This window comes from Pseudophryne corroboree, chromosome 6 (assembly GCF_028390025.1).
Source record: "Pseudophryne corroboree isolate aPseCor3 chromosome 6, aPseCor3.hap2, whole genome shotgun sequence".
Lineage (NCBI taxonomy): Eukaryota > Metazoa > Chordata > Amphibia > Anura > Myobatrachidae > Pseudophryne > Pseudophryne corroboree.
Window position 1 is genome coordinate 621,547,744 of NC_086449.1, and position 25,125 is coordinate 621,572,868.

At 45.5% G+C, this 25,125-nt stretch overlaps 1 protein-coding gene across 2 annotated transcripts in view; it reads right to left on the reverse strand.

Annotated features, from left to right (window-relative positions):
- Positions 1-23,927, reverse strand: part of STK32A (serine/threonine kinase 32A) — a 523,510-nt gene extending 499,583 nt beyond the window's left edge. The window contains exons 1-3 of one of the 2 annotated variants that reach the window (XM_063928099.1): positions 23,861-23,927; positions 23,413-23,657; positions 21,271-21,424 (exon numbers count right to left, since the gene is read on the reverse strand). In XM_063928099.1, coding sequence (XP_063784169.1) covers positions 21,271-21,322 — 52 coding nt within the window. In that variant the 5' untranslated portion in view covers positions 21,323-21,424; positions 23,413-23,657; positions 23,861-23,927. Of the gene's footprint in view, positions 1-21,270; positions 21,425-23,412 lie in introns of both variants that reach the window. The other variant, XM_063928098.1, reaches the window with a different exon arrangement.
- Positions 23,928-25,125: the final 1,198 nt, after the last annotated feature.

Genomic DNA, 25,125 nt, shown 5'->3' on the forward strand with positions numbered 1-25,125 from the left:
TGATTCTTACCACTCCCAGATTAATGTCATTATGTTAAATGCTATAACCTGTATTCTTTTTCCAGTTAGAAATACATCCAATCGGTTTTTAAATGCATTTATAGAGTCTGCCATTATTACCTTCTCTGTCAGGGAGTGCCAAAATTTTAATGCCCTTACCGTGAAGAACCCTTTCCTACGTTGTGTACAGAATTTTCTCTCCTCTAGCCTCAGCGAGTGCCCACGTGTCCTATACAGAGTGCTTTTAATAAACAAATCCCTTGCTAACTCCTTGTAATTACTCTTTACATATTTGAAGATATTAATAATGTGTCCTCTTAGACGCCTCTTTTCTAGTGTAAACATATTTAACCTAGTAAGCCTTTCCTTGTACTCCAGTGACTAACCATTTAATCAATTTAGCAGCTCGCCTTTGAACTCTTTCTAGTTCCCCTATTTTCTTTTTTATAATATGGTGCCCAAAATTGAACACAATATTCCAGGTGCAGATGTACCAATGATTTGTACAGTGGCAGGATTGCATCCTCGTCCCTTGTATTAATGCCCTGTTTTATGCATGCGAGCGCTTTACTTGCCTTTTTTTGCAGCATTTTGACATTGTGTACTGTTATTAAGCCTATTATCTATGAGCACCCTCAAATCTTTTTCCACCACAGTTACCCCTATAATTTCTCAATTTAGAGTGTACAACGCATGCGTGTTTTTTGTCCCAAAATGCATAACTTTGCATTTTTCTATACTGAACCTCATTCCCCATTTGACGCCAAGATTTCAAGTTTAAATAAGTCATTCTGTAGAGACTCCACATCGCTATCTGATTTAATTACCTTACACAGTTTAGTATCATCTGCAAAGATTGACACTGTGCTTTCCAGGCCTATTCCTAGATCGTTGATAAATATATTGAACAGTAGCGGGCCAAGTACTGACCCTTGTGGTATTCAGCTGACTACTGGTGCCCAGCTGGAGAACATCCCATTGACCACTTCTCGTTGTACTCTGTTATCTAGCCAATTACCTATCCATGTACAAATAGTATATCCTAGACCAAGTTCCCTTAATTTGATGATCAGTCTCGTGTGAGGCACTGTATCAAAGGCTTTTGCAGAATCTAAATACACCACATCCACTGCTTTTCCCTCGTCAAGATTCTCGCTCACTTCCTCTTAGAAGCTAATTAAGTTAGTTTGACATGATCTGTCCCTTACAAACTTATGCTGACTTTTGCTAATAATCTTATTAATCTGCAGATAATCCTCTATGATATCCCTCAAAATACCTTCCAATATTTTACCCACTATAGAGGTTAAACTAACTGGTCTATAGTTACCCGGATTATTCTTAGCTCCCTTTTTAAATAAAGGCACTACCTCAGCTATGCGCTAATCCTTTGGTACCATGCCTAATCTAATTGAACTATTGAAAATCAAGTATAAGGGGTTTTGCTAGCTGTGTCCTAAACTCCATAATAACCCTCAGATGAAAACTCTCTCGGCCTGGTGATTTATTAATCTTTATTTTGCTTAGTCTCTCCAGGACTATTTGCTCACTTAAACAAGCATCAAGCCAAGAGTCATTACCTTCACTACCGTTGCACTACTCTCACCGTCTGATCCTCCCTGGTGAATACTGGGGGGGGGGGGGGGGGGGAATTGTTCAGTATTTCCGCTTTTATTTTATCATCGTTTAGCAAAGCTCCCAATTCATCTTTTAATGGGCCTATGTTCTCCTTTTTTAACCTTTTACTGTTTATGTATTTATAAAACTTTTTACGATTGGTTTTACTCTCTACAGCGATTTTCTTTTTCGTTTACAATTTTAGCAGCCCTTATTACTTTTTTGCATTTTTTATTGCATTCCTTATCATACTGGACTGACTCCTCCCCTCCATTAAATTTAAATGTTTTGAAAGTACGCCTCTTTTTAGCCATTGCTTCTTTGGACCTCCTTATTAAGCCACATTGGTTTGAGTTTAGTACTCCTGCGTTTACTGCTCATGGGAATGAAATTGTGAATATTGCCATCAAGCAATCCATTTAAAGCATCCCACATTTCCGTTGTGTCTTTACCATGAAACAAAACTTCCCAGTCAGTGTTGTTTAGTGCCTGTCTCAGCATACTGAAGTTAGCTTTTCTAAAGTTAAATGTTTTAGTTGTTCCCTTATAGCTATGTTTCTTAAAACTAATGTCGAATGTGATCATGTAGTGGTCACTGTTTCCCAAGGTCTCCCCAACTTTAGTGTTGGATATAATGTCCACATTATTGGTAATAACTAGGTCCAGAATAGTTTTACTCCTAGTTGGGTCCTTGACTAATTGAGTCAAGTATTGATCTTTTAATGTATTTAAGAACCTGCTGCTCCTAGTTTTTACACATGAATTGTTACTCCAATTTATAACAGGATAGTTAAAGTCCCCCAACACTAGGATTTCCCTCATTCCAGCAGCTTTTTCAATTTGCTGCAAGAGTTGTTCCTCATCATGTACGCTAATATCTGGTTGCTTGTAGCACGTGCCAATGACTAGTTTCTTTGCCTCTGTACCCCCACTATAGTGACTCCACGTTATCTCCAGCCCCCTCGTAAATACCCTCTATTAAGTTTGGTTTTAGAGATGGTTTAACAAAGAGACATACCCCTCCTCCCCTTTTGATAGTCCTGTCCCTCCTGAAAAGAGAATATCCCTCCAAAATCGCAACCCAGTCGTGAGAGTCGTCCCACCATGTTTCTATAATACCTATAATATCAATCTGAGACTTTGATACAAGCCATTAGAATTCCCCCATTTTACCAGATAGGCTTCTTGCGTTCGCAAGCATACATTTTAGCTTAGCATCTCCCATGCCAGTTTGTTTTAATGGTATCTTATCTATATTTACAACTGCCTTTCTAGAATTACCCTTACCGACTGTTATTCTCCTCCCTCCCTCCCTCTTCACCCCCATCATACATAAAAATTAGAGATGAGCGGGTTCGGTTTCTCTGAATCCGAACCCGCACGAACTTCATGTTTTTTTTCACGGGTCCGAGCGACTCGGATCTTCCCGCCTTGCTCGGTTAACCCGAGCGCGCCCGAACGTCATCATGACGCTGTCGGATTCTCGCGAGGCTCGGATTCTATTTATCGCGAGACTCGGATTCTATATAAGGAGCCGCGCGTCGCCGCCATTTTCACACGTGCATTGAGATTGATAGGGAGAGGACGTGGCTGGCGTCCTCTCCGTTTAGAATAGATTAGAGAGACACTTGATTTACTAATTTTGGGGAGCATTAGGAGTACTCAGTACAGTGCAGAGTTTTGCTGATAGTGACCACCAGTTTTATTTATAATCCGTTCTCTGCCTGAAAAAAGCGATACACAGCACACAGTGACTCAGTCACATACCATATCTGTGTGCACTGCTCAGGCTCAGGCCAGTGTGCTGCATCATCTATTATCTATATATAAATAATATTATATATATCTGTCTGACTGCTCAGCTCACACAGCTTATAATTGTGGGGGAGACTGGGGAGCACTACTGCAGTGCCAGTTATAGGTTATAGCAGGAGCCAGGAGTACATAATATATTATATAGTGAGTGACCACCAGACACACAGTGCAGTTTATTTAATATATCCGTTCTCTGCCTGAAAAAAGCGATACACACAGTGACTCAGTCAGTCACATACCATATCTGTGTGCACTGCTCAGGCTCAGGCCAGTGTGCTGCATCATCTATATATATTATATATCTGTCTGACTGCTCAGCTCACACAGCTTATAATTGTGGGGGAGACTGGGGAGCACTACTGCAGTGCCAGTTATAGGTTATAGCAGGAGCCAGGAGTACATAATATTATATTAAAATTAAACAGTGCACACTTTTGCTGCAGGAGTGCCACTGCCAGTGTGACTAGTGACCAGTGACCTGACCACCAGTATATATAATATTAGTAGTATACTATCTCTTTATCAACCAGTCTATATTAGCAGCAGACACAGTACAGTGCGGTAGTTCACGGCTGTGGCTACCTCTGTGTCGGCACTCGGCAGCCCGTCCATAATTGTATATACCACCTAACCGTGGTTTTTTTTTCTTTCTTTATACATACATACTAGTTACGAGTATACTATCTCTTTATCAACCAGTCTATATATTAGCAGCAGACACAGTACAGTGCGGTAGTTCACGGCTGTGGCTACCTCTGTGTCAGCACTCGGCAGCCCGTCCATAATTGTATATACCACCTAACCGTGTTTTTTTTTTTTTTTCTTATACATACATACATACTAGTTACGAGTATACTATCTCTTTATCAACCAGTCTATATATTAGCAGCAGACACAGTACAGTGCGGTAGTTCACGGCTGTGGCTACCTCTGTGTCGGCACTCGGCAGCCCGTCCATAATTGTATATACCACCTAACCGTGGTTTTTTTTTTCTTTCTTTATACATACATACTAGTTACGAGTATACTATCTCTTTATCAACCAGTCTATATTAGCAGCAGACACAGTACAGTGCGGTAGTTCACGGCTGTGGCTACCTCTGTGTCGGCACTCGGCAGCCCATCCATAATTGTATATACCACCTAACCGTGGTTTTTTTTTTTTCTTTCTTTATACATACATACTAGTTACGAGTATACTATCTCTTTATCAACCAGTCTATATATTAGCAGCAGACACAGTACAGTGCGGTAGTTCACGGCTGTGGCTACCTCTGTGTCGGCACTCGGCAGCCCGTCCATAATTGTATATACCACCTAACCGTGGTTTTTTTTTCTTTCTTTATACATACATACTAGTTACGAGTATACTATCTCTTTATCAACCAGTCTATATATTAGCAGCAGACACAGTACAGTGCGGTAGTTCACGGCTGTGGCTACCTCTGTGTCGGCACTCGGCAGCCCGTCCATAATTGTATATACCACCTAACCGTGGTTTTTTTTTTCTTTCTTTATACATACATACTAGTTACGAGTATACTATCTCTTTATCAACCAGTCTATATATTAGCAGCAGACACAGTACAGTGCGGTAGTTCACGGCTGTGGCTACCTCTGTGTCGGCACTCTGCAGCCCGTCCATAATTGTATATACCACCTAACCGTGGTTTTTTTTTCTTTCTTTATACATACATACTAGTTACGAGTATACTATCTCTTTATCAACCAGTCTATATATTAGCAGCAGACACAGTACAGTGCGGTAGTTCACGGCTGTGGCTACCTCTGTGTCGGCACTCTGCAGCCCGTCCATAATTGTATATACCACCTAACCGTGGTTTTTTTTTCTTTCTTTATACATACATACTAGTTACGAGTATACTATCTCTTTATCAACCAGTCTATATATTAGCAGCAGACACAGTACAGTGCGGTAGTTCACGGCTGTGGCTACCTCTGTGTCGGCACTCTGCAGCCCGTCCATAATTGTATATACCACCTAACCGTGGTTTTTTTTTCTTTCTTTATACATACATACTAGTTACGAGTATACTATCTCTTTATCAACCAGTCTATATATTAGCAGCAGACACCGTACAGTGCGGTAGTTCACGGCTGTGGCTACCTCTGTGTCGGCACTCGGCAGCCCGTCCATAATTGTATACTAGTATCCAATCCATCCATCTCCATTGTTTACCTGAGGTGCCTTTTAGTTGTGCCTATTAAAATATGGAGAACAAAAATGTTGAGGTTCCAAAATTAGGGAAAGATCAAGATCCACTTCCACCTCGTGCTGAAGCTGCTGCCACTAGTCATGGCCGAGACGATGAAATGCCAGCAACGTCGTCTGCCAAGGCCGATGCCCAATGTCATAGTACAGAGCATGTCAAATCCAAAACACCAAATATCAGTAAAAAAAGGACTCCAAAACCTAAAATAAAATTGTCGGAGGAGAAGCGTAAACTTGCCAATATGCCATTTACCACACGGAGTGGCAAGGAACGGCTGAGGCCCTGGCCTATGTTCATGGCTAGTGGTTCAGCTTCACATGAGGATGGAAGCACTCAGCCTCTCGCTAGAAAAATGAAAAGACTCAAGCTGGCAAAAGCAGCACAGCAAAGAACTGTGCATTCTTCGAAATCCCAAATCCACAAGGAGAGTCCAATTGTGTCGGTTGCGATGCCTGACCTTCCCAACACTGGACGTGAAGAGCATGCGCCTTCCACCATTTGCACGCCCCCTGCAAGTGCTGGAAGGAGCACCCGCAGTCCAGTTCCTGATAGTCAGATTGAAGATGTCAGTGTTGAAGTACACCAGGATGAGGAGGATATGGGTGTTGCTGGCGCTGGGGAGGAAATTGACCAGGAGGATTCTGATGGTGAGGTGGTTTGTTTAAGTCAGGCACTCGGGGAGACACCTGTTGTCCGTGGGAGGAATATGGCCGTTGACATGCCAGGTGAAAATACCAAAAAAAATCAGCTCTTCGGTGTGGAGGTATTTCACCAGAAATGCGGACAACAGGTGTCAAGCCGTGTGTTCCCTTTGTCAAGCTGTAATAAGTAGGGGTAAGGACGTTAACCACCTCGGAACATCCTCCCTTATACGTCACCTGCAGCGCATTCATAATAAGTCAGTGACAAGTTCAAAAACTTTGGGTGACAGCGGAAGCAGTCCACTGACCAGTAAATCCCTTCCTCTTGTAACCAAGCTCACGCAAACCACCCCACCAACTCCCTCAGTGTCAATTTCCTCCTTCCCCAGGAATGCCAATAGTCCTGCAGGCCATGTCACTGGCAATTCTGACGAGTCCTCTCCTGCCTGGGATTCCTCCGATGCATCCTTGCGTGTAACGCCTACTGCTGCTGGCGCTGCTGTTGTTGCCGCTGGGAGTCGATGGTCATCCCAGAGGGGAAGTCGTAAGCCCACTTGTACTACTTCCAGTAAGCAATTGACTGTTCAACAGTCCTTTGCGAGGAAGATGAAATATCACAGCAGTCATCCTACTGCAAAGCGGATAACTGAGTCCTTGACAACTATGTTGGTGTTAGACGTGCGTCCGGTATCCGCCGTTAGTTCACAGGGAACTAGACAATTTATTGAGGCAGTGTGCCCCCGTTACCAAATACCATCTAGGTTCCACTTCTCTAGGCAGGCGATACCGAGAATGTACACGGACGTCAGAAAAAGACTCACCAGTGTCCTAAAAAATGCAGTTGTACCCAATGTCCACTTAACCACGGACATGTGGACAAGTGGAGCAGGGCAGGGTCAGGACTATATGACTGTGACAGCCCACTGGGTAGATGTATGGACTCCCGCCGCAAGAACAGCAGCGGCGGCACCAGTAGCAGCATCTCGCAAACGCCAACTCTTTCCTAGGCAGGCTACGCTTTGTATCACCGCTTTCCAGAATACGCACACAGCTGAAAACCTCTTACGGCAACTGAGGAAGATCATCGCGGAATGGCTTACCCCAATTGGACTCTCCTGTGGATTTGTGGCATCGGACAACGCCAGCAATATTGTGTGTGCATTAAATATGGGCAAATTCCAGCACGTCCCATGTTTTGCACATACCTTGAATTTGGTGGTGCAGAATTTTTTAAAAAACGACAGGGGCGTGCAAGAGATGCTGTCGGTGGCCAGAAAAATTGCGGGACACTTTCGGCGTACAGGCACCACGTACAGAAGACTGGAGCACCACCAAAAACTACTGAACCTGCCCTGCCATCATCTGAAGCAAGAAGTGGTAACGAGGTGGAATTCAACCCTCTATATGCTTCAGAGGTTGGAGGAGCAGCAAAAGGCCATTCAAGCCTATACAATTGAGCACGATATAGGAGATGGAATGCACCTGTCTCAAGTGCAGTGGAGAATGATTTCAACGTTGTGCAAGGTTCTGATGCCCTTTGAACTTGCCACACGTGAAGTCAGTTCAGACACTGCCAGCCTGAGTCAGGTCATTCCCCTCATCAGGCTTTTGCAGAAGAAGCTGGAGGCATTGAAGAAGGAGCTAAAAGGGAGCGATTCCGCTAGGCATGTGGGACTTGTGGATGCAGCCCTTAATTCGCTTAACAAGGATTCACGGGTGGTCAATCTGTTGAAATCAGAGCACTACATTTTGGCCACCGTGCTCGATCCTAGATTTAAAGCCTACCTTGGATCTCTCTTTCCGGCAGACACAGGTCTGCTGGGGTTGAAAGACCTGCTGGTGACAAAATTGTCAAGTCAAGCGGAACGCGACCTGTCAACATCTCCTCCTTCACATTCTCCCGCAACTGGGGGTGCGAGGAAAAGGCTCAGAATTCCGAGCCCACCCGCTGGCGGTGATGCAGGGCAGTCTGGAGCGACTGCTGATGCTGACATCTGGTCCGGACTGAAGGACCTGACAACGATTACGGACATGTCGTCTACTGTCACTGCATATGATTCTCTCAACATTGATAGAATGGTGGAGGATTATATGAGTGACCGCATCCAAGTAGGCACGTCACACAGTCCGTACTTATACTGGCAGGAAAAAGAGGCAATTTGGAGGCCCTTGCACAAACTGGCTTTATTCTACCTAAGTTGCCCTCCCACAAGTGTGTACTCCGAAAGAGTGTTTAGTGCCGCCGCTCACCTTGTCAGCAATCGGCGTACGAGGTTACATCCAGAAAATGTGGAGAAGATGATGTTCATTAAAATGAATTATAATCAATTCCTCCGCGGAGACATTGACCAGCAGCAATTGCCTCCACAAAGTACACAGGGAGCTGAGATGGTGGATTCCAGTGGGGACGAATTGATAATCTGTGAGGAGGGGGATGTACACGGTGATATATCGGAGGGTGAAGATGAGGTGGACATCTTGCCTCTGTAGAGCCAGTTTGTGCAAGGAGAGATTAATTGCTTCTTTTTTGGGGGGGGTCCAAACCAACCCGTCATATCAGTCACAGTCGTGTGGCAGACCCTGTCACTGAAATGATGGGTTGGTTAAAGTGTGCATGTCCTGTTTTGTTTATACAACATAAGGGTGGGTGGGAGGGCCCAAGGACAATTCCATCTTGCACCTCTTTTTTCTTTTCTTTTTCTTTGCATCATGTGCTGATTGGGGAGGGTTTTTTGGAAGGGACATCCTGCGTGACACTGCAGTGCCACTCCTAGATGGGCCCGGTGTTTGTGTCGGCCACTAGGGTCGCTAATCTTACTCACACAGTCAGCTACCTCATTGCGCCTCTTTTTTTCTTTGCGTCATGTGCTGTTTGGGGAGGGTTTTTTGGAAGGGACATCCTGCGTGACACTGCAGTGCCACTCCTAGATGGGCCCGGTGTTTGTGTCGGCCACTAGGGTCGCTAATCTTACTCACACAGCTACCTCATTGCGCCTCTTTTTTTCTTTGCGTCATGTGCTGTTTGGGGAGGGTTTTTTGGAAGGGACATCCTGCGTGACACTGCAGTGCCACTCCTAGATGGGCCCGGTGTTTGTGTCGGCCACTAGGGTCGCTTATCTTACTCACACAGCGACCTCGGTGCAAATTTTAGGACTAAAAATAATATTGTGAGGTGTGAGGTATTCAGAATAGACTGAAAATGAGTGTAAATTATGGTTTTTGAGGTTAATAATACTTTGGGATCAAAATGACCCCCAAATTCTATGATTTAAGCTGTTTTTTAGTGTTTTTTGAAAAAAACACCCGAATCCAAAACACACCCGAATCCGACAAGAAAAATTCGGTGAGGTTTTGCCAAAACGCGTTCGAACCCAAAACACGGCCGCGGAACCGAACCCAAAACCAAAACACAAAACCCGAAAAATTTCAGGCGCTCATCTCTAATAAAAATACAGCCTCTCTTACTACTATCCCTATGTGACCTATTAAGACTTTCTAAATTCCCCGCACTGATGTTAGTATCTTCCCTTATGCTATGGACATCATTTTCTATATACTGTACTGTTGTGCCACATTTGTCATTAGGTAATAAAATGGGAATATCTTGGGCAATACCTGTGTCATTATTTCCGGTGTCAATACCCATGCAAATACCCTTGCCGACTGATCTTACGCTACCCCCTTCTCCACCTCCAAATTGTTCACTACCCCCTCCCTACTGTTCTCACCGATAGACCCGCAGCTTCTAGCTAAACCCTGCCCCCAGGCTCCTAGTTTAAAAGCTCCTCCTACCTTCTAACCATCCTGCCCCCCAGCACTGCAGCCCCCTCCTCACTCAGGTGCAATCCATTGCGACAAAAAAAGATAGCGCCTGACTGAGAAGTCCGCCCAGTGTTCCAAGAACACAAACCCTTCCTTCCTACACCAGTCTCTAAGCCACACATTTACCTCCCTAATCTCTCTCTGCCTGCCTGGGCTAGTGCATGGCACTAGTAATATTTTGGAGAATATTACTCTAGATGTCCTTGCCTAATTCCCTATAGTCTTTCTTAAGGACATCTTAACTTTGTTATTGGTGCCAACATGCACGAAGACCGCCGGGTCTTTGCCAGCCCCTCGAAACAATCTATCTACCTGGTCCACGATGTGCTGTATCCGAGCACCCAGAAGACAACAGACTGTACGGCAATCACGGTCCCGGTAGCAGATTGCCCTATCTGTCCTCCTGATAATAGAATCCCCTACCACAAGCTGACTAGGTACCTCACTAACTTTTTCCCATCTGTACCACGGGGACCACTCCTCTGGTTGCTAGAGGGAACAGTCTCCATCATTTCCTCAATGCCATCCCCAGAATCTACTTCCAATATAGCGAATTAATTGGGGTTGGCAGATCGGAGACGTCCTGTCTTCCCCTCCCCCTCTTCTTCTTCCTTCGAACCGTGATCCAGCTGTCTACCTGATCATCCTAGTCTTCCAGTGTTCCTCGCTGCAACTCCTCCACCATTCTATTTAAACTCAGTTGGTGTTGCAGTTGTCGCCACCACGACCACCATCAGGGTCCCGGACTACACTGGTCCTCAATGACAGCTGGTGCTAGGAGCAGCACAGAGGCAACCCAGTGTGTAGTAAGCATTCCGTGTAGGCGGGGAGTGTGGTCAGGCTGCCGGCACCCTCCTCACTATGTCACCTTACTCAGCCGCGTACTCTGCGTAATGGTCTGCCCGGACCTCTATACCACTATATTCTTGGTATGTGGTGTAATATACCCAAACACTGTCACACAAGAACAGCTAAATTATCAAATCTGGGACTATATCCTAGGAAAGGCCGTTAGTTCTTATCTTTCACACTGTTGCCTACTATAGTCATAGTGTTTGCAAACTCACATACTTCCCTGTTTACGCCTCCCCAGGGGAATGGGCTGCAGCATACGTGGTAGGGGTATGCAGTCACTATGATGGCGGTTGACATAATTAAAATGTCGACATCATTAGGGTTAGCATTAGAATTGCTGCTCGGGTTAAATTAGGAATAATGACAGAAGAAAACCTGCATGTCGACACCCATATTGACATGCTTAATGTCAACAAAGTCAATGACAACATCACGACTGTCTATATACCCAGCCCATTGTAGGTGCTACAGTGGGATACTACCATGGTTTGAAGTTTCACATTAGAATTAAACTGAACAGAGACCTCACGCAGCATATAATTTATATCAGCGGATAGGTTATGTGGTGACTTCATTCATTGAAGTGTGCAATTAGATGGAACATTACTTACAAATATAATTACACCTTATTGTATTCTAGTGTCCTGAGGTCTGTCACAAAGAAGATAACAAAAACATGTTGATGATGGAAAGTTGCAGTCAAGTGTCCTCATACGTAACTGGGAGATCTCTGCCTACCATGACATGTCAGTGACATTTATCACGGATTACTCCAACAGAGCAGTGCCAGATTAAGGTCCACATGGGCCTGGAGCTGAAATTTATGAAGGGCCTATTATATGCCACCGCAGAGGAAGTGAAAAACGCTGTGGGGGTATGACTAGTAATGGGTGTGTGTGGTTGATGTTATGAGGTCTGTCTGCACAGGGGATGTGGCCTGTGCCATAGGGTGTGACTAGCGCCTACCTTGAAAAACTTCAATCTCCCTCCCTTCTTCTCTTATATCAATAGTGTAATGTGACATTCTACAAATGGACAAAGGAAAACATCTTGTTAACATGACCGTAATATGAAAAATATAGTGATGACGTAAATATGAAACCTTTTAACGAAAGAGGCTACGGGTTGCTTAGTGATGTCATACTGTAAATGTGAAATCTTTATATATGTAAAAAAAAGACCTTACCTTTTAAATAACAGCTATGCTAAAAAGAGATACGTATCAGGACTGGTGGATAGATGGAGTGGGGTTGGAGAGAGGGTGTCGCCTGGACAGGGCCAAACAGGGGGAAGACTGACTGGCTACATCTGTACATGCATGCGTCCGAATGTGCGAGGATTGAGACACCTATTGTCACACACATTCTCTCCCCACTGGAAAATAATAAAACAGCACCTACTGTACATGGAAAAAGAAACAGGATTAGATAGAAACCGGAACAGTTCAGACCCTGGAAAGCCGGACCGGACCCGCTTCCTGGAGCTTGTAGTGCTCGTCTCTGTCCAGGGGGTGTCCTACCTGTGGGGAGCTGTCACAAGGGAGTTGGGGAGGGAAAGATTACCACCTCCCTGTATAATCCAGAGATGGGGTAATAGCCATAACGGTTGGAATCATACAGGGAGGCTGTAATCTCTCCCTCACTGCCTCCCTGGTGACAGCTGTCCCAAGCACCCTCCTGAACATAACATCACCCGGATGAGGACAAGTACTACAAGCTCCAGAATGACAATTTGCTGCAGGGAGCAGGTCCTGTCCGGCATTCTAGGGTCCGGACCATTCTGGTTTTTACCCAATCCCCCCCAAAAAAACTTACAGGAAATAACACTGTCCCCACTACAGGAAAAAAACGAATATAATGGCCTCAATAGGAATAAATAAAAAACATTGGCCACTACAGGTAAAATAAGACACACTGAACACCAAAGGGGGGGAAACAAAACTTAATAGCTGCAATAGGAAAAAAATATTGGCCCTACACTCTCTCCCCGGCACCCTATCACACTCACACATTCCGTCCCCCTGCACCCTATCACACTCACATTCCCTCCCCCTGCACCCTATCACACTCACACATTCCATCCCCCTGCACCCTATCACACTCACATTCCCTCCCCCGGCACCCTATCACACTCACACATTCCCTCCCCCCGCACCCTATCACACTCACACATTCCCTTCCCCTGCATCCTATCACACTCACATTCCCTCCCCCGCCACCCTATCACACTCACACATTCCCTTCCCCCGCACCCTATCACACTCACACATTTCCTTCCCCCTGCACCCTATCACACTCACATTCCCTCCCCCGGCACCCTATCACACTCACACATTCCCTCCCCTTGCACCCTATCACACTCACACATTTCCTTCCCCTGCACCCTATCACACTCACACATTCCCTCCCCCCGCACCCTATCACACTCACACATTCCGCCCCCCTGCACCCTATCACACTCACATTCCCTCCCCCTGCACCCTATCACACTCACACATACCGCCCCCCTGCACCCTATCACACTCACATTCCCTCCCCCGGCACCCTATCACACTCACACATTCCCTCCCCCCGCACCCTATCACACTCACACATTCCCTCCCCCCGCACCCTATCACACTCACACATTCCCGGAACCCTATCACTCACACACATTCCCTCCCCCCACGGTCTTCTTACTATCACACTGACACACTCTGTCCCCCTGCGGCTTGCGCTCTATCACACTGACACACTCCCTCCCCCTGCGGCCTGCGCTCTATCACACTTACACAGTCCCTCCAACATGCGGCCTGCACGCTATCACACTTACACAGTCCCTCCAACATGTGGCCTGCACGCTATCACACTGATGCACTCCCTCCGCCTGTGCCCTGCGCTCTATCACACCTACGCACTTCCTCCCCCACGGCCTGTGCTCTATCACACGGACGCTCTCCTTCCCCCCGCGGCCTGCACTCTATCACACTGACCCTCTCCCATCTCCCGTGGCCTGCGCTCTATCACACTGATGCACTCTCTCCCCCCTGCAGCCTGTGCTCTATCACACTGACACACTTCCTCACCCTGCAGCCTGCACTCTATCTTACTGACACTCTCCTGCAGCCTGCGCTATACCTCACCGACGCTCTCTCACCCTGCGCTCTATCACACTGACGCTCACCCTCCCCCCTGCAGCCTGCGCTCTATCTTACTGACACACTTCCTCACCCTGCGCTCTATCTTAACCGACACTCTTCCGCAGCCTGCGCTCCATCACACTGACGCTCTCCCTCCCCCTGCAGCCTGCGCTCAATCTCACTGACACACTTCCTCACCCTGTAGCCTGCGCTCTATCTTACTGACGCTCTCCCTCCCCCTGCAGCCTGCACTCTATCTTACTGACGCCCTTCCGCATCCTGCGCTCTATCACACTGACGCTCTTCCTCCCCCTGCAGCCTGCGCTCAATCTCACTGACACACTTCCTCACGCTGTAGCCTGCGCTCTATCTTACTGACGCTCTCCCTCCCCCTGCAGCCTGCGCTCTATCACACTGACGCTCTCCCTCACACTGCAGCCTGCACTATCACGCTGACGCTCTCCCTCACCCTGCGCTCTATCTCACTGACGCTCTCCCTCACCCTGCAGCCTGCGCTCTCTCACTGACGCTCTCCCTCACCCTGCGCTCTATCACACTGACACTCTCCCTCACCCTGCAGCCTGCGCTCTATCACACTGACGCTCTCCCTCACCCTGCAGCCTGCGCTCTATCACACTGACGCTCTCCCTCACCCTGCGCTCTATCTCACGGACGCTCTCCCTCACCCTGCGCTCTATCTCACTGACGCTCTCCCTCACCCTGTAGCCTGCGCTCTATCTCACTGACGCTCTCCCTCACCCTGCAGCCTGCGCTCTCTCACTGACGCTCTCCCTCACCCTGCGCTCTATAACACTGACGCTCTCCCTCACCCTGCAGCCTGCGCTCTATCTCACTGACGCTCTCCATCCCCCTGCGCTCTATCTCACTGACATACTTCCTCACCCTCGTGCTATATTTTACCCTACTCCCTGCAGAAGTTCACAATCAAGACACACACACACACACAGTGTCCTCCTCCATTCACTCTTACCTTACACACTACAGCAGAGTGCAGTCTCACAGGCTGGGCCGTCCCTGGATGATGTGCAGCAGCTTCTCCTCTCCCCTCTCACAGCATGTGAGCAGCAGCCTGCCCTGAGTTCCGTGTAGCTCCGCCCGAGTCCCGTGTAGCTCCGCCCGCGAGTCATGTGTCCGGCTGTGACTGTTCCTGACCTGTATCCCCTGCGCTGCCAGCGGCCCTGCGGCTGCCAGAAGCGTGGGTATGCCTGGCTGCTGGCATCTACGCTGCTGGCAGGAGGGGGCGGCTCTTGCTGTAGCACTGTAGCAGGGAATAAAATTCCCTGGCTGCAGCAAAGCAGATCCGGTGGGCCTATTTTGATGGGGGGCCTGGAGCTGCAGCTCCACCCGCCCCATTGTTAATCCGGCCCTGCAACAGAGAGATGCAATAGCTGCAGTCAAAGCAAAGCCCTTTCTACACTGCAATTTAGTCTGCACTTTACATTATATGACTGGAGTGTCATTACCAGTCTGTGTCCCACACCACCTCCCAATATAGGGCATACAAGAGGTTACATGTACCTGCTACACCGGGCCCTGACTAGTGCTCATACCAGGGGCCCCCACTCCAAGTACCTCCTTTCTGTCTGACCACCCAGTGGTGGTGGGAACTAAGTATATATACATTTTTTAAACATGTCTCCCCCCTTTACTAGTACAGCTACTGATCAGTCAGGATATTTTGCTCTAGCACAGTTACAATAGCTCTGTATATATGGTAGCCTGGCACATAGATCGGAGCCTCATGCTGGCATATGCGGTGGGATAAAGGGGGCAATTCAATTGTTGCACATGTATTTTTTTTCTTTACAGTGTTAAAATAACACCCACAAGTACAAACAAAAGTAGGGTCGCTGCTGATGTACAGTAGAGGCAGAGTTTTGGGACCAAACAACAAGATCCAAGAACTCTTCACCCTTTAGCTATCACGGGTTTATTCCCCGACATTTTCTGAGCCGTCAGTTTAATTGTGAATAATGTATTTATTATTTTCAAATCTAGGCAAACAAAATGAGCCTATATATTATTACATAGGGACAGACACGTATTTATTTTGGCTTGATACTGAAAATAGAATAAATCAAACTTTTACAAGCCTAATATAAACACTTTATACGTTTATTTCCAACATTATAATTCCCTGGTGGGGGTCAGCACATACTCTCATGCAATGAAGCAGACTAACTAAAGACTATCGGTAACAGGGGGTCCGGTATGTAACACCAGCAGTCAGGATCCTGGCGGTCAGGAGACCAACACCTGGATCCTGACGGCAAGCGCAGAGAGTCCCCTTGCGGGCTCGCTGCACTTGTCACACTTCGAGCACAGTGAAGAGCTTTGCTCGCCACAATATTATATTCCCCCACGGGTGGTGGCATGTACCACCACCTAAGTGGGAAATAGGGGCTGTGGTTGGTATTCTGCCAGCTGTCGGGATTCTGGCATTGGTCTCTTGACCGCTGGGATCCCGACAGCCAGCAAATTAAATGCACCCCGTAACAGGATGTGTGCAGAAAATAACCTACAGGAGATTCTCAGCCTGCACTTTGTGGGGTGGCAGGCAGAGAGGAGGGGTGCTTTCCTCGCCCCTGGTATCCCCCCCAGCACACTAAAAATTACCTGTAGCTATCTGGTAAAAGAAATTCAGAGAATTGGTCACACATTTGCAAACGCATGTTTAGCTGCTGAGCCACTTCACAGCTTCTCTAATATCAGCAGTCCTAACACTACATAATAGCAGTGCCCACATAGGGCCATGTGATTTGTCTACAGTAGGGCCTCATGATAAAGGCTATTACTAAAACACTTCCAGACAGAGAGCTAACTTACCCGGGAGCACCCCCAGGATCTCCTAATTAGCACTACAATGGGAGCAGTATTTGAAAGGCATGCTGTTCCTTGTAGTGCCAATGGGAGATCCTGAAGGGGGCTCCCGGGTAAGTTAGCTCTGTCTGGATGTGTTTTAGTAATAGCCTTGATCATGAGGCCCTACTGTAGACAAATCACATGGCCCTATGTGGGCACCGCTATTATGTCATGTTAGGACTGCTGAAATCAGAGAAGCCGTGAAGTGGCTCAGCAGCTAATCAATCATTTGCAAACATGTGTGACCAATTCTCTGAAATTCTATTACCAGATAGGTTCAGTTATGGTTACAGGTAGTTTATAGTGTGCTGGGGGGATACCGGGGCAGGAGGGGCACCCCCCCTCTCTGTCTGCTGTTTGTCTGTGACCCCTCCCCCTTTCTAGCACCCGATATATAGTTATGTCCAGGAATGACCAAGCAACTGTCACTGTTTGTCTACTTTCTTGTGGGGTGTCACTTTTTCCTTTTTTTTTTTTTTAGAAGTATTTTTTTTCTAACAGATATTTTAGATCTATGTCTTAACAATAGCTATGTGTTTGTCATTTTATATACTGCGGGAACACTACTCCATGGCTCTAGCAAGCTTCTTCTAAAGAGACTCTTCCTAATGCTACTTTCTTTTCCACGTGTCTCCTTGTTCCGGGAATCCTCTTACCAGTAACCTACTGTATAACGTAGCAATAGAACCTATCGCTTCTTGCTTCTCATTCCTCTTCTTAAGCAACCAAGTACTTTACTGATTTTCTCACTAGTAGGAGGAGATGTAGTAAACTGCTATCAGAGAATAAATGGAGAAGTTGCCCATAGCAACCAATAGGCTTCTGTAATGTTATAGACTGCACTACATAAATGATAGCTAGAAGGTGATTGGATGCTATGAGCAACTTCTTCACTTTATCTCTGTCTGAGGTTTGGCCCGTGTGATACAGGGGGTGTAGTTAAATATGATAAGTGTGGCCACACCCACTGTGAATGAAAAGCCAGTTAGTACTCCCCCTCCGCAGTTAACCTGGGTACCTCAGACATATCTGGTCCCTGGTAATTAGTAGCCATACTCCCCACAGCAACTCTGGCTGCTGCATACGACTTACAGTATCTTTAGTAGATTGTGATTCAGTCAACAACTGGATATCTAACTAATCAAAATGCAAACATATTGAGGGGGAGGGGGAGGGAAATCACGGTATCCGGTCTATAGATCTACACTAAAAAGGTCTACAGTCAATAGGTCAACAACTAATGGTCGACATGCATTAGATCAACAGGGTCAAAAGGTACACTTTTTTGTTTTTTTGTTTACATTTTTACAACTTTTGCTGCATTACTATCCAGGGGCAAACGCAGGATTTAGCGAGAGGGGTTTCCGTGGGTGGGTGTGTATGCATATATCCATGTATATACACATACATATATATATTAATATATGTACATACAAATATTTATACAGATGGAGCCATGCTCATTGAGCGTGGCTACATCGCAAGAGGGGGTGCCCGGCATGCCTGGGCGTGCCTCCGCCCAGGCACGCTGGCGAGCGCACAGAGATGCTCCCATTCACTGGGCGCACTCAGTCGCAGATGGAGCCACAATTAGCATGGCTCCATCTGTGTATGCATGTAATATATATATATATATATATATATATATATATATATATATATATATATATATATATACACACACACACACATATATAGCACACATTCATATATACAGTACATACACAAACACACATGATACATACATACTGTACAAACACAAACAAATACATACAAACATACAAATACAGTCACACATGAACATAGACTTCACACTTACATATACAGCATTATATATAATCCACCAGGCGCTGAGGGCAGTGAGAGAGGACAGAGGGAGCTGCTGTGGCTGAGCATGCGCAGCCAGCAGCTCCCCCGGGCCCAGGGACATTCTGTAAGCAGAGAGCTTAATAGCTCTCTGCTGCTGCAGCTCCGCCAAGGCGTTCGCGAACACGGTCGCGGCTTTTGTTGAGGTGGAGAAACAACTGTCTCCGTCTCAAAATAGAAATTCAACTCTTCAGAGGGGGTTTCCAGGTACTCTGAAACCCCCCCTGTGTGCGCCACTACTATCCATGTCACAAAGAATTACCTTTAGTAAGCTTGTGGCGAGCCAAGCGAAGCGAGCCACCAGGGCCGTAACTATGCGTGTGCCAGCGGTGCCTGGCACACAGCGCAGTCGCCCTGATGGCGCAACTGCCCACATCCCCGTTGAGCCACCACCACGTGAGCCATCAAAGGGCCCAAAAATCTGTGGCATTCGCTGCCCTAGAGCAAGGAGAGGAGCAGAGACGCAGCTCCAGGGGCAGGGGAGGAGAGAGGGAGACTGGAGGCGCAGCAGCAGAGCCAGCAGGGCAGGCTGGAGAGGCGGGTACTGTCTCAGCTCATAGCCAAGACGTGATCTTAGTGCAGGCAGCATACAAACAAATCTCCCGGAGGCTACTGCCAGCGGCCCCTCTGCCTCTGCTTCTCCCCTCCATGCACACCGTCCCTGGCAAAACACCCGGCCTCTTCACTCCTATGTGCCACATGATCGATCACCGGACCACGCCCCCGCCGGAATCGCAGAGGTAATCATGCCCACCGCTCTCTAGCACCCGTGACAGACAAGTAGCGTGCTTGTAGCAGAGACATCTGTCAGCCCAAGATCGCAGCAATGGAGGCAGGGCGGGAGGAGGAGCATTAGGACCAGTGCTGCGGTTCAGCCCGGCTGCTGTTAATGCCGGTAAGACAGTCTCTCTGTCACTCCAGTGTGACAATCAATTCAGTAACAACCATCCTGCCTAATTACATTAGATGTCTCCCCCCCCATCCCTTGCCCCACCTCGCAAACGCATATAAATCCCTGTATTGTATCAGTGTACTGTATGTATGCGGACGCATGGACGCCTGTATAGTCTCAGTATATGCGTGCGCATGGACCCCTGTATAGTGTCAGTGTATGCGTGCGCATGGACCCCTGTTTAGTGTCAGTGTATGTGTGCGTTTGGACCCCTGTATAGTGTCAGTGTACTGTATGTGTGCGTATGGACCTCTGTATAGTGTCAGTGTATGCGTGTGCATGAGAATTCAGTCAGAATTTTAAATGACAATTTAAGGGGCGCCATTTTTTTATTTTATAAGTGTACTCTGCCTGCCATAATATGTAAAAGGGGACTCTACCTGCCGCAATGTGGCGTAATGTGGAAAAGGGGCTCCACCTGGTGTAGTGGCGCTACTGTGTGACATAATTTGAATAATGGAGACTACTGTGCAGCGTAATATGAATTGGTATTATTTTGTGGCCAGGCCCCTTCCCCATGAAGCCATGCCCCTATATTTTTGACGCGTACTGGTCCTATTTTAAATAAGGGGGGGGGGTGGCGCTAATGCAGTTTCTTGCACACAGCACTAAAATGTCTAGGTACGGCACTGCGAGCCACCAAGCGTGGTGAGTGAATCGAGCCCGTGAGGGGACGCATTTCATAAAATTGACTATCCATGTCACAAACTATCAACATTAGTAACCAGAAGCAAGGCGAGCGAAGTGAGCCCGCGAGGGGACACATTGCAAAATATTGGGGTAAAAAAAAAATATGTTTAAAAACACACACATTTTTTTCTTTTTTGACATTTTTACTCTGTCGACCTAATGACAGTCTATTTCCTGCATCAGAACCATACATTTTTTTTTTTTTAAGGATTACACAATACAAAAACCCTCCCACCCACACCCCAGTTTTCATTCCTATTAATTATATAGCATACAAACAACATACACAATTACACATAGCAATAACACAAAATGAATCTACAGTTAAAATGATTCTGCAAGTGTCAGCAATAAATCTACAATTAAACATAACTAATGTCTGTATTATCCCCTGATGGGGTGAAGGGATGAGGGAGTTATTCCAACAACTTTCAGTCACTTTCCTATGCACCTGGAACTGCTTATGTACCTTCACGGATATAACTCCAGGTTTTATTACCTACGTATTTACTATATATCAATACATCAATTATCACTGCCATCACTCAAATCGTTGTTCAAGAAAAAAAAAAAAAACCTGCAAGCTATATGCACCCAAGTACTGATGTGTTCTGGCCTGGGAACAGAACAGTTACTTCTAGAAATATGTACAGTTACTGTGTACACTTAAAACTTGAATGGTATAAGACATAATTGTTAAACAGCTTTATGAAAAGGCTTTGGTGCACCCTGCTGTCACTGCACCAACAGCGGATACTGATACTGAGCCCTTCTTACCTTCCTCATTTTCATCACACACAGGGGTTTTGCTCGAGTTATTGGCTCCCATTGTCTCTTGCACCAGGCTCCAGATTCTGTAGTTACATTCTTATAAGAGCTGACAATCAGTTTTCATATAAGCCAGAAATATAGATGAAATTCCCATTTCATCCTAAACAAAGAACAAACACTTGTTTAATATGGTTGCTTTTATTGTGTGTTGAAACATCCCAGTAAGGGAATGACATAGTAAATACAGCACAACCAGACCAGGAACTCTGGTAGCTTACAAGTCACGCTTCTGTTTTACTACAGCAGAGAGTAATTTATCAATGAAACGTGCTATACACACACACACACATTGCAATGAGCAACTCCACAGTGACACAGAGGGAACGTAATAATGCATTTATTGCTGCAATACTTTGTTCCTAGAATTGACCCATCAGCTATTTATGTCCAGACACACGCAAGATAAATATACTATATAGCTGCAATGGTGTCTGCTCAGATACATAATGATCACATCCGTCACAATAGTGGCTGCTTAAAAAGATACTGGACTGAAAGACTGCAACACAAGTGAGACTGAGCCAGAAAACGCCATGTAAAGAGTGAGGTCAAAAGAACATGAAAAGAGAAAGCCAATCAATGGATAGACAACACAATCCAATATTTTGAAGTCCAATTCTTCAAGATAATTGTTTAGAGGGATTAAAAAAAGACTATGCACATTTTATAAGGTTGTACAATCACCTGTTTTAAACTTTTGCTAATGAAGTTAGAGAGTTATCGCATGATTTTATATGCCCTCTAAAATACCACAGTAGGTCTTAAACATTTTGAACCAATAAAACAAAAATAAAATGTTTCATGATACTATGGAAAAATAGGCAATGTCACCCAATAACAACAAAAAAAAAAAAACTGCTACAATGCCATACACTCCACAACCAGGTCAGTTCTCAGCAACACATGATCCAATATTCAACAAATGGATCCTTTCAAGCAATTATTTTGTATTCATTGCCAAATTACATAAAGGAAAAAAAAAATTCAGTATACACCTCGTAAACGTTATACACATTTATATTTATTTCTTCTTATTTTGGGCATCTCATACAAATAATAGTGATATTTTATGGTCATAAGCATTACAGTATGTCATGATAGAGGGAACAAATAAAAGTGCGCTGTTTATCCTACTGTACTAATGACTGCTACGACGATTCCCCCACCAAAGTCACACTTTATATTGGATTCCCCTGCGCAGTAATACAATGTCTGAAAGAACCTGTCCCTGTAGTGCACTGCAGTGTACATATACACCTGACCCAGCATACTGTACTATACACTAATTATTCAGTACACGATTACTAGAGATAGATTTATTTTTCTTACTATACTATCCCTTTAAACCAGAACACACAAGAATTACACATTCTCTGTGAATGCTTGAATTTCACCTGTTTCTAAATTAGCCACAGACCCCGTGTAATTCATTTGTGTCCTGGTGTAAAAGGGTAGCATGGCAAGTAGTATGTTTATATACACAGTTTTTCAGAATATCGGTATGATGTGTACAGCTGCCTCGTCACCACAGACGAAGAGAATACAGTTTAGAGATGCTTCTTTATAACCCATATACTCCTTTGTCCCTGTACTATAAATTTTAATTTCGGCAGAGAGTAGCTTTGTGGATACAGCACATGTAACTGTAAAATAGAATCTAGCACTTACACAATTTTTAAAATATACTATATATATATATATATATATATATATATATATATATATATATATATATATATACACACACACACACACACACACACACAAACACATACATACATACATACTTCAGTCAGTGAACAGTTGATAAGGAAAAGCAACTTCCTAATAATGTGCTTCCAACATTATTTCAAAGGAATTATAACCAAAAAAAAAAAAAAACACAAGTATATTTAGATATTTAGAGGATTATGTGTGGCACACTTACTGAATAGATCTATAGAAAAACCTATTTTATAGACACATAATTGCTCTAATAACACAGATCATTTAAAAATGGAACAGGCTAAACACATTAAAGTACAGCACAACTGATGTAAGTTATCACGGACAGTGTAATAATCAGACACAGCAATGCAGGTAACTCACCTTTGCGGATGGAGGTGCTGGAAGAGGATGTGTGGGCAACAGGTAAATCCGGAGTGAGGAAGCAGCAGGGCAGTGAGAGGAGATGCTGCAAAAGGTAAGACAAGCTGCCAGGCATAGAGGGTGGTCCTTCCTTCTCATCAGCAGTACACACAAGGACAGGAGAAAGGGATGTCCCTGGGAAGTTTCTTAGCGCAGCACTGACTGAGGCTTCTGGTGCCCCCTAGAGGCCTGAGCTGGAAAATAAACTATAAGAAGTGCACAGAACACGATGTTTGCAGGGTTTCCCGTTTTTTACATGAGCAAGTTATGCTTACTCTACAATACTTTGTTACAACAATGGACCACAATCATCTTATCTAGGTCACTTTCCTCTTGTATTTCACATTTCTTTAATTCGAACACTGCTGCTGAAAATCAGTATGTATAGCACAAATAAATATGACTTAACTGCAATCTGCATTTTCGTCCTAACTCCTAATCCTGCCGGTCTGACCCCTTCCATCAGGTACTCAGTGCTCTGCACCTGGACTTCCCTCTCACTTAATGATTGCAGTCACCTGTGTGAATCACCTTTCTCATCAATTAACTAGTTCAATACAGGTGTCGGCAGGTTAGGGGAAAGTCTAGGAGCAGAGCATTTTGTGGCTGATGGAAGGGGTCATGTTGGAGCGTTTGGATTATGATGAAACCATAAGGTACACACTACATACTCTGGACTCGATTCCGTTTTGTACACAGAAGCCTATGCAGAGGCGATTATTCAGCTACAGACACGCAAAACCCTGCAGGCATACCTCCAAACATGACCCTCTCCAGGAGGGACACAATGCTCTGCTCCTGCACTTCTCTATTAATTTATGATTGCCATCACCTGTGCTGAAACACCTTTCTTATCCATTAGCCTGTTCAAATCAGGTGCCTGCTGCAATTATCAATTAAGAGAAAAGTCCAGGAGCAGAATATTGTGTCCTTCCTGGAGAGGGTCATGTTGGGAGGTGTGCTGCAGGTGATGCAGCCACCCAGAAAATAATTTATGCACCCACCAGAGTCAGTGCAAGGTCCATCTTAGTAACTGCATACATATACGCAGCATCGATGCAGAAATGAGGAACACTGACTCCCAGCATACTTGCCTACCGGCCCCTCTCCATGAGGGAGAAAATGCTCTGTTCCTGGACTTTCCTGGTAATGTGTGATTGCCATCACCTGTGGTGAGCTAGTTAATTGATAAGAAAGATGTTTCACCACAGGTGATGGCAATCATACATTACCAGGAAAGTCCAGGAACAGAGCATTTTCTCCCTCATGGAGAGGGTCAGGTAGGCAAGTATGCTCCCAGATGAGTCTATGGTCACATAGACTGGCGGCGGGATCAGCAACACTGACACTGGTGATATGTTTTATGAGATTGCAACTGGAGGCTGAAACATGCCCTGAAAATGTCTGTGACACGCCTGCGTCTTTGATGCCACTCCCCATTACCGCCCCCAAATGGACCCTTTCTGTCAATCACTTTGCAATTAACTCCTCACTGGGAGTAGCATCGCAGAGGTACTTTGGCAGGTGTCCAGTGTGATCGCAGTGCATGTGCAGCCGGTCAATAATTGTTCAGTTGTGTGAACATCGGCATTACGTACAAATCGGAATCAGGCTCTCCGAGGGATCAGCTTCGATGTTTTACTTATGCTGCCAGAATCATCAGTTAACACGTGA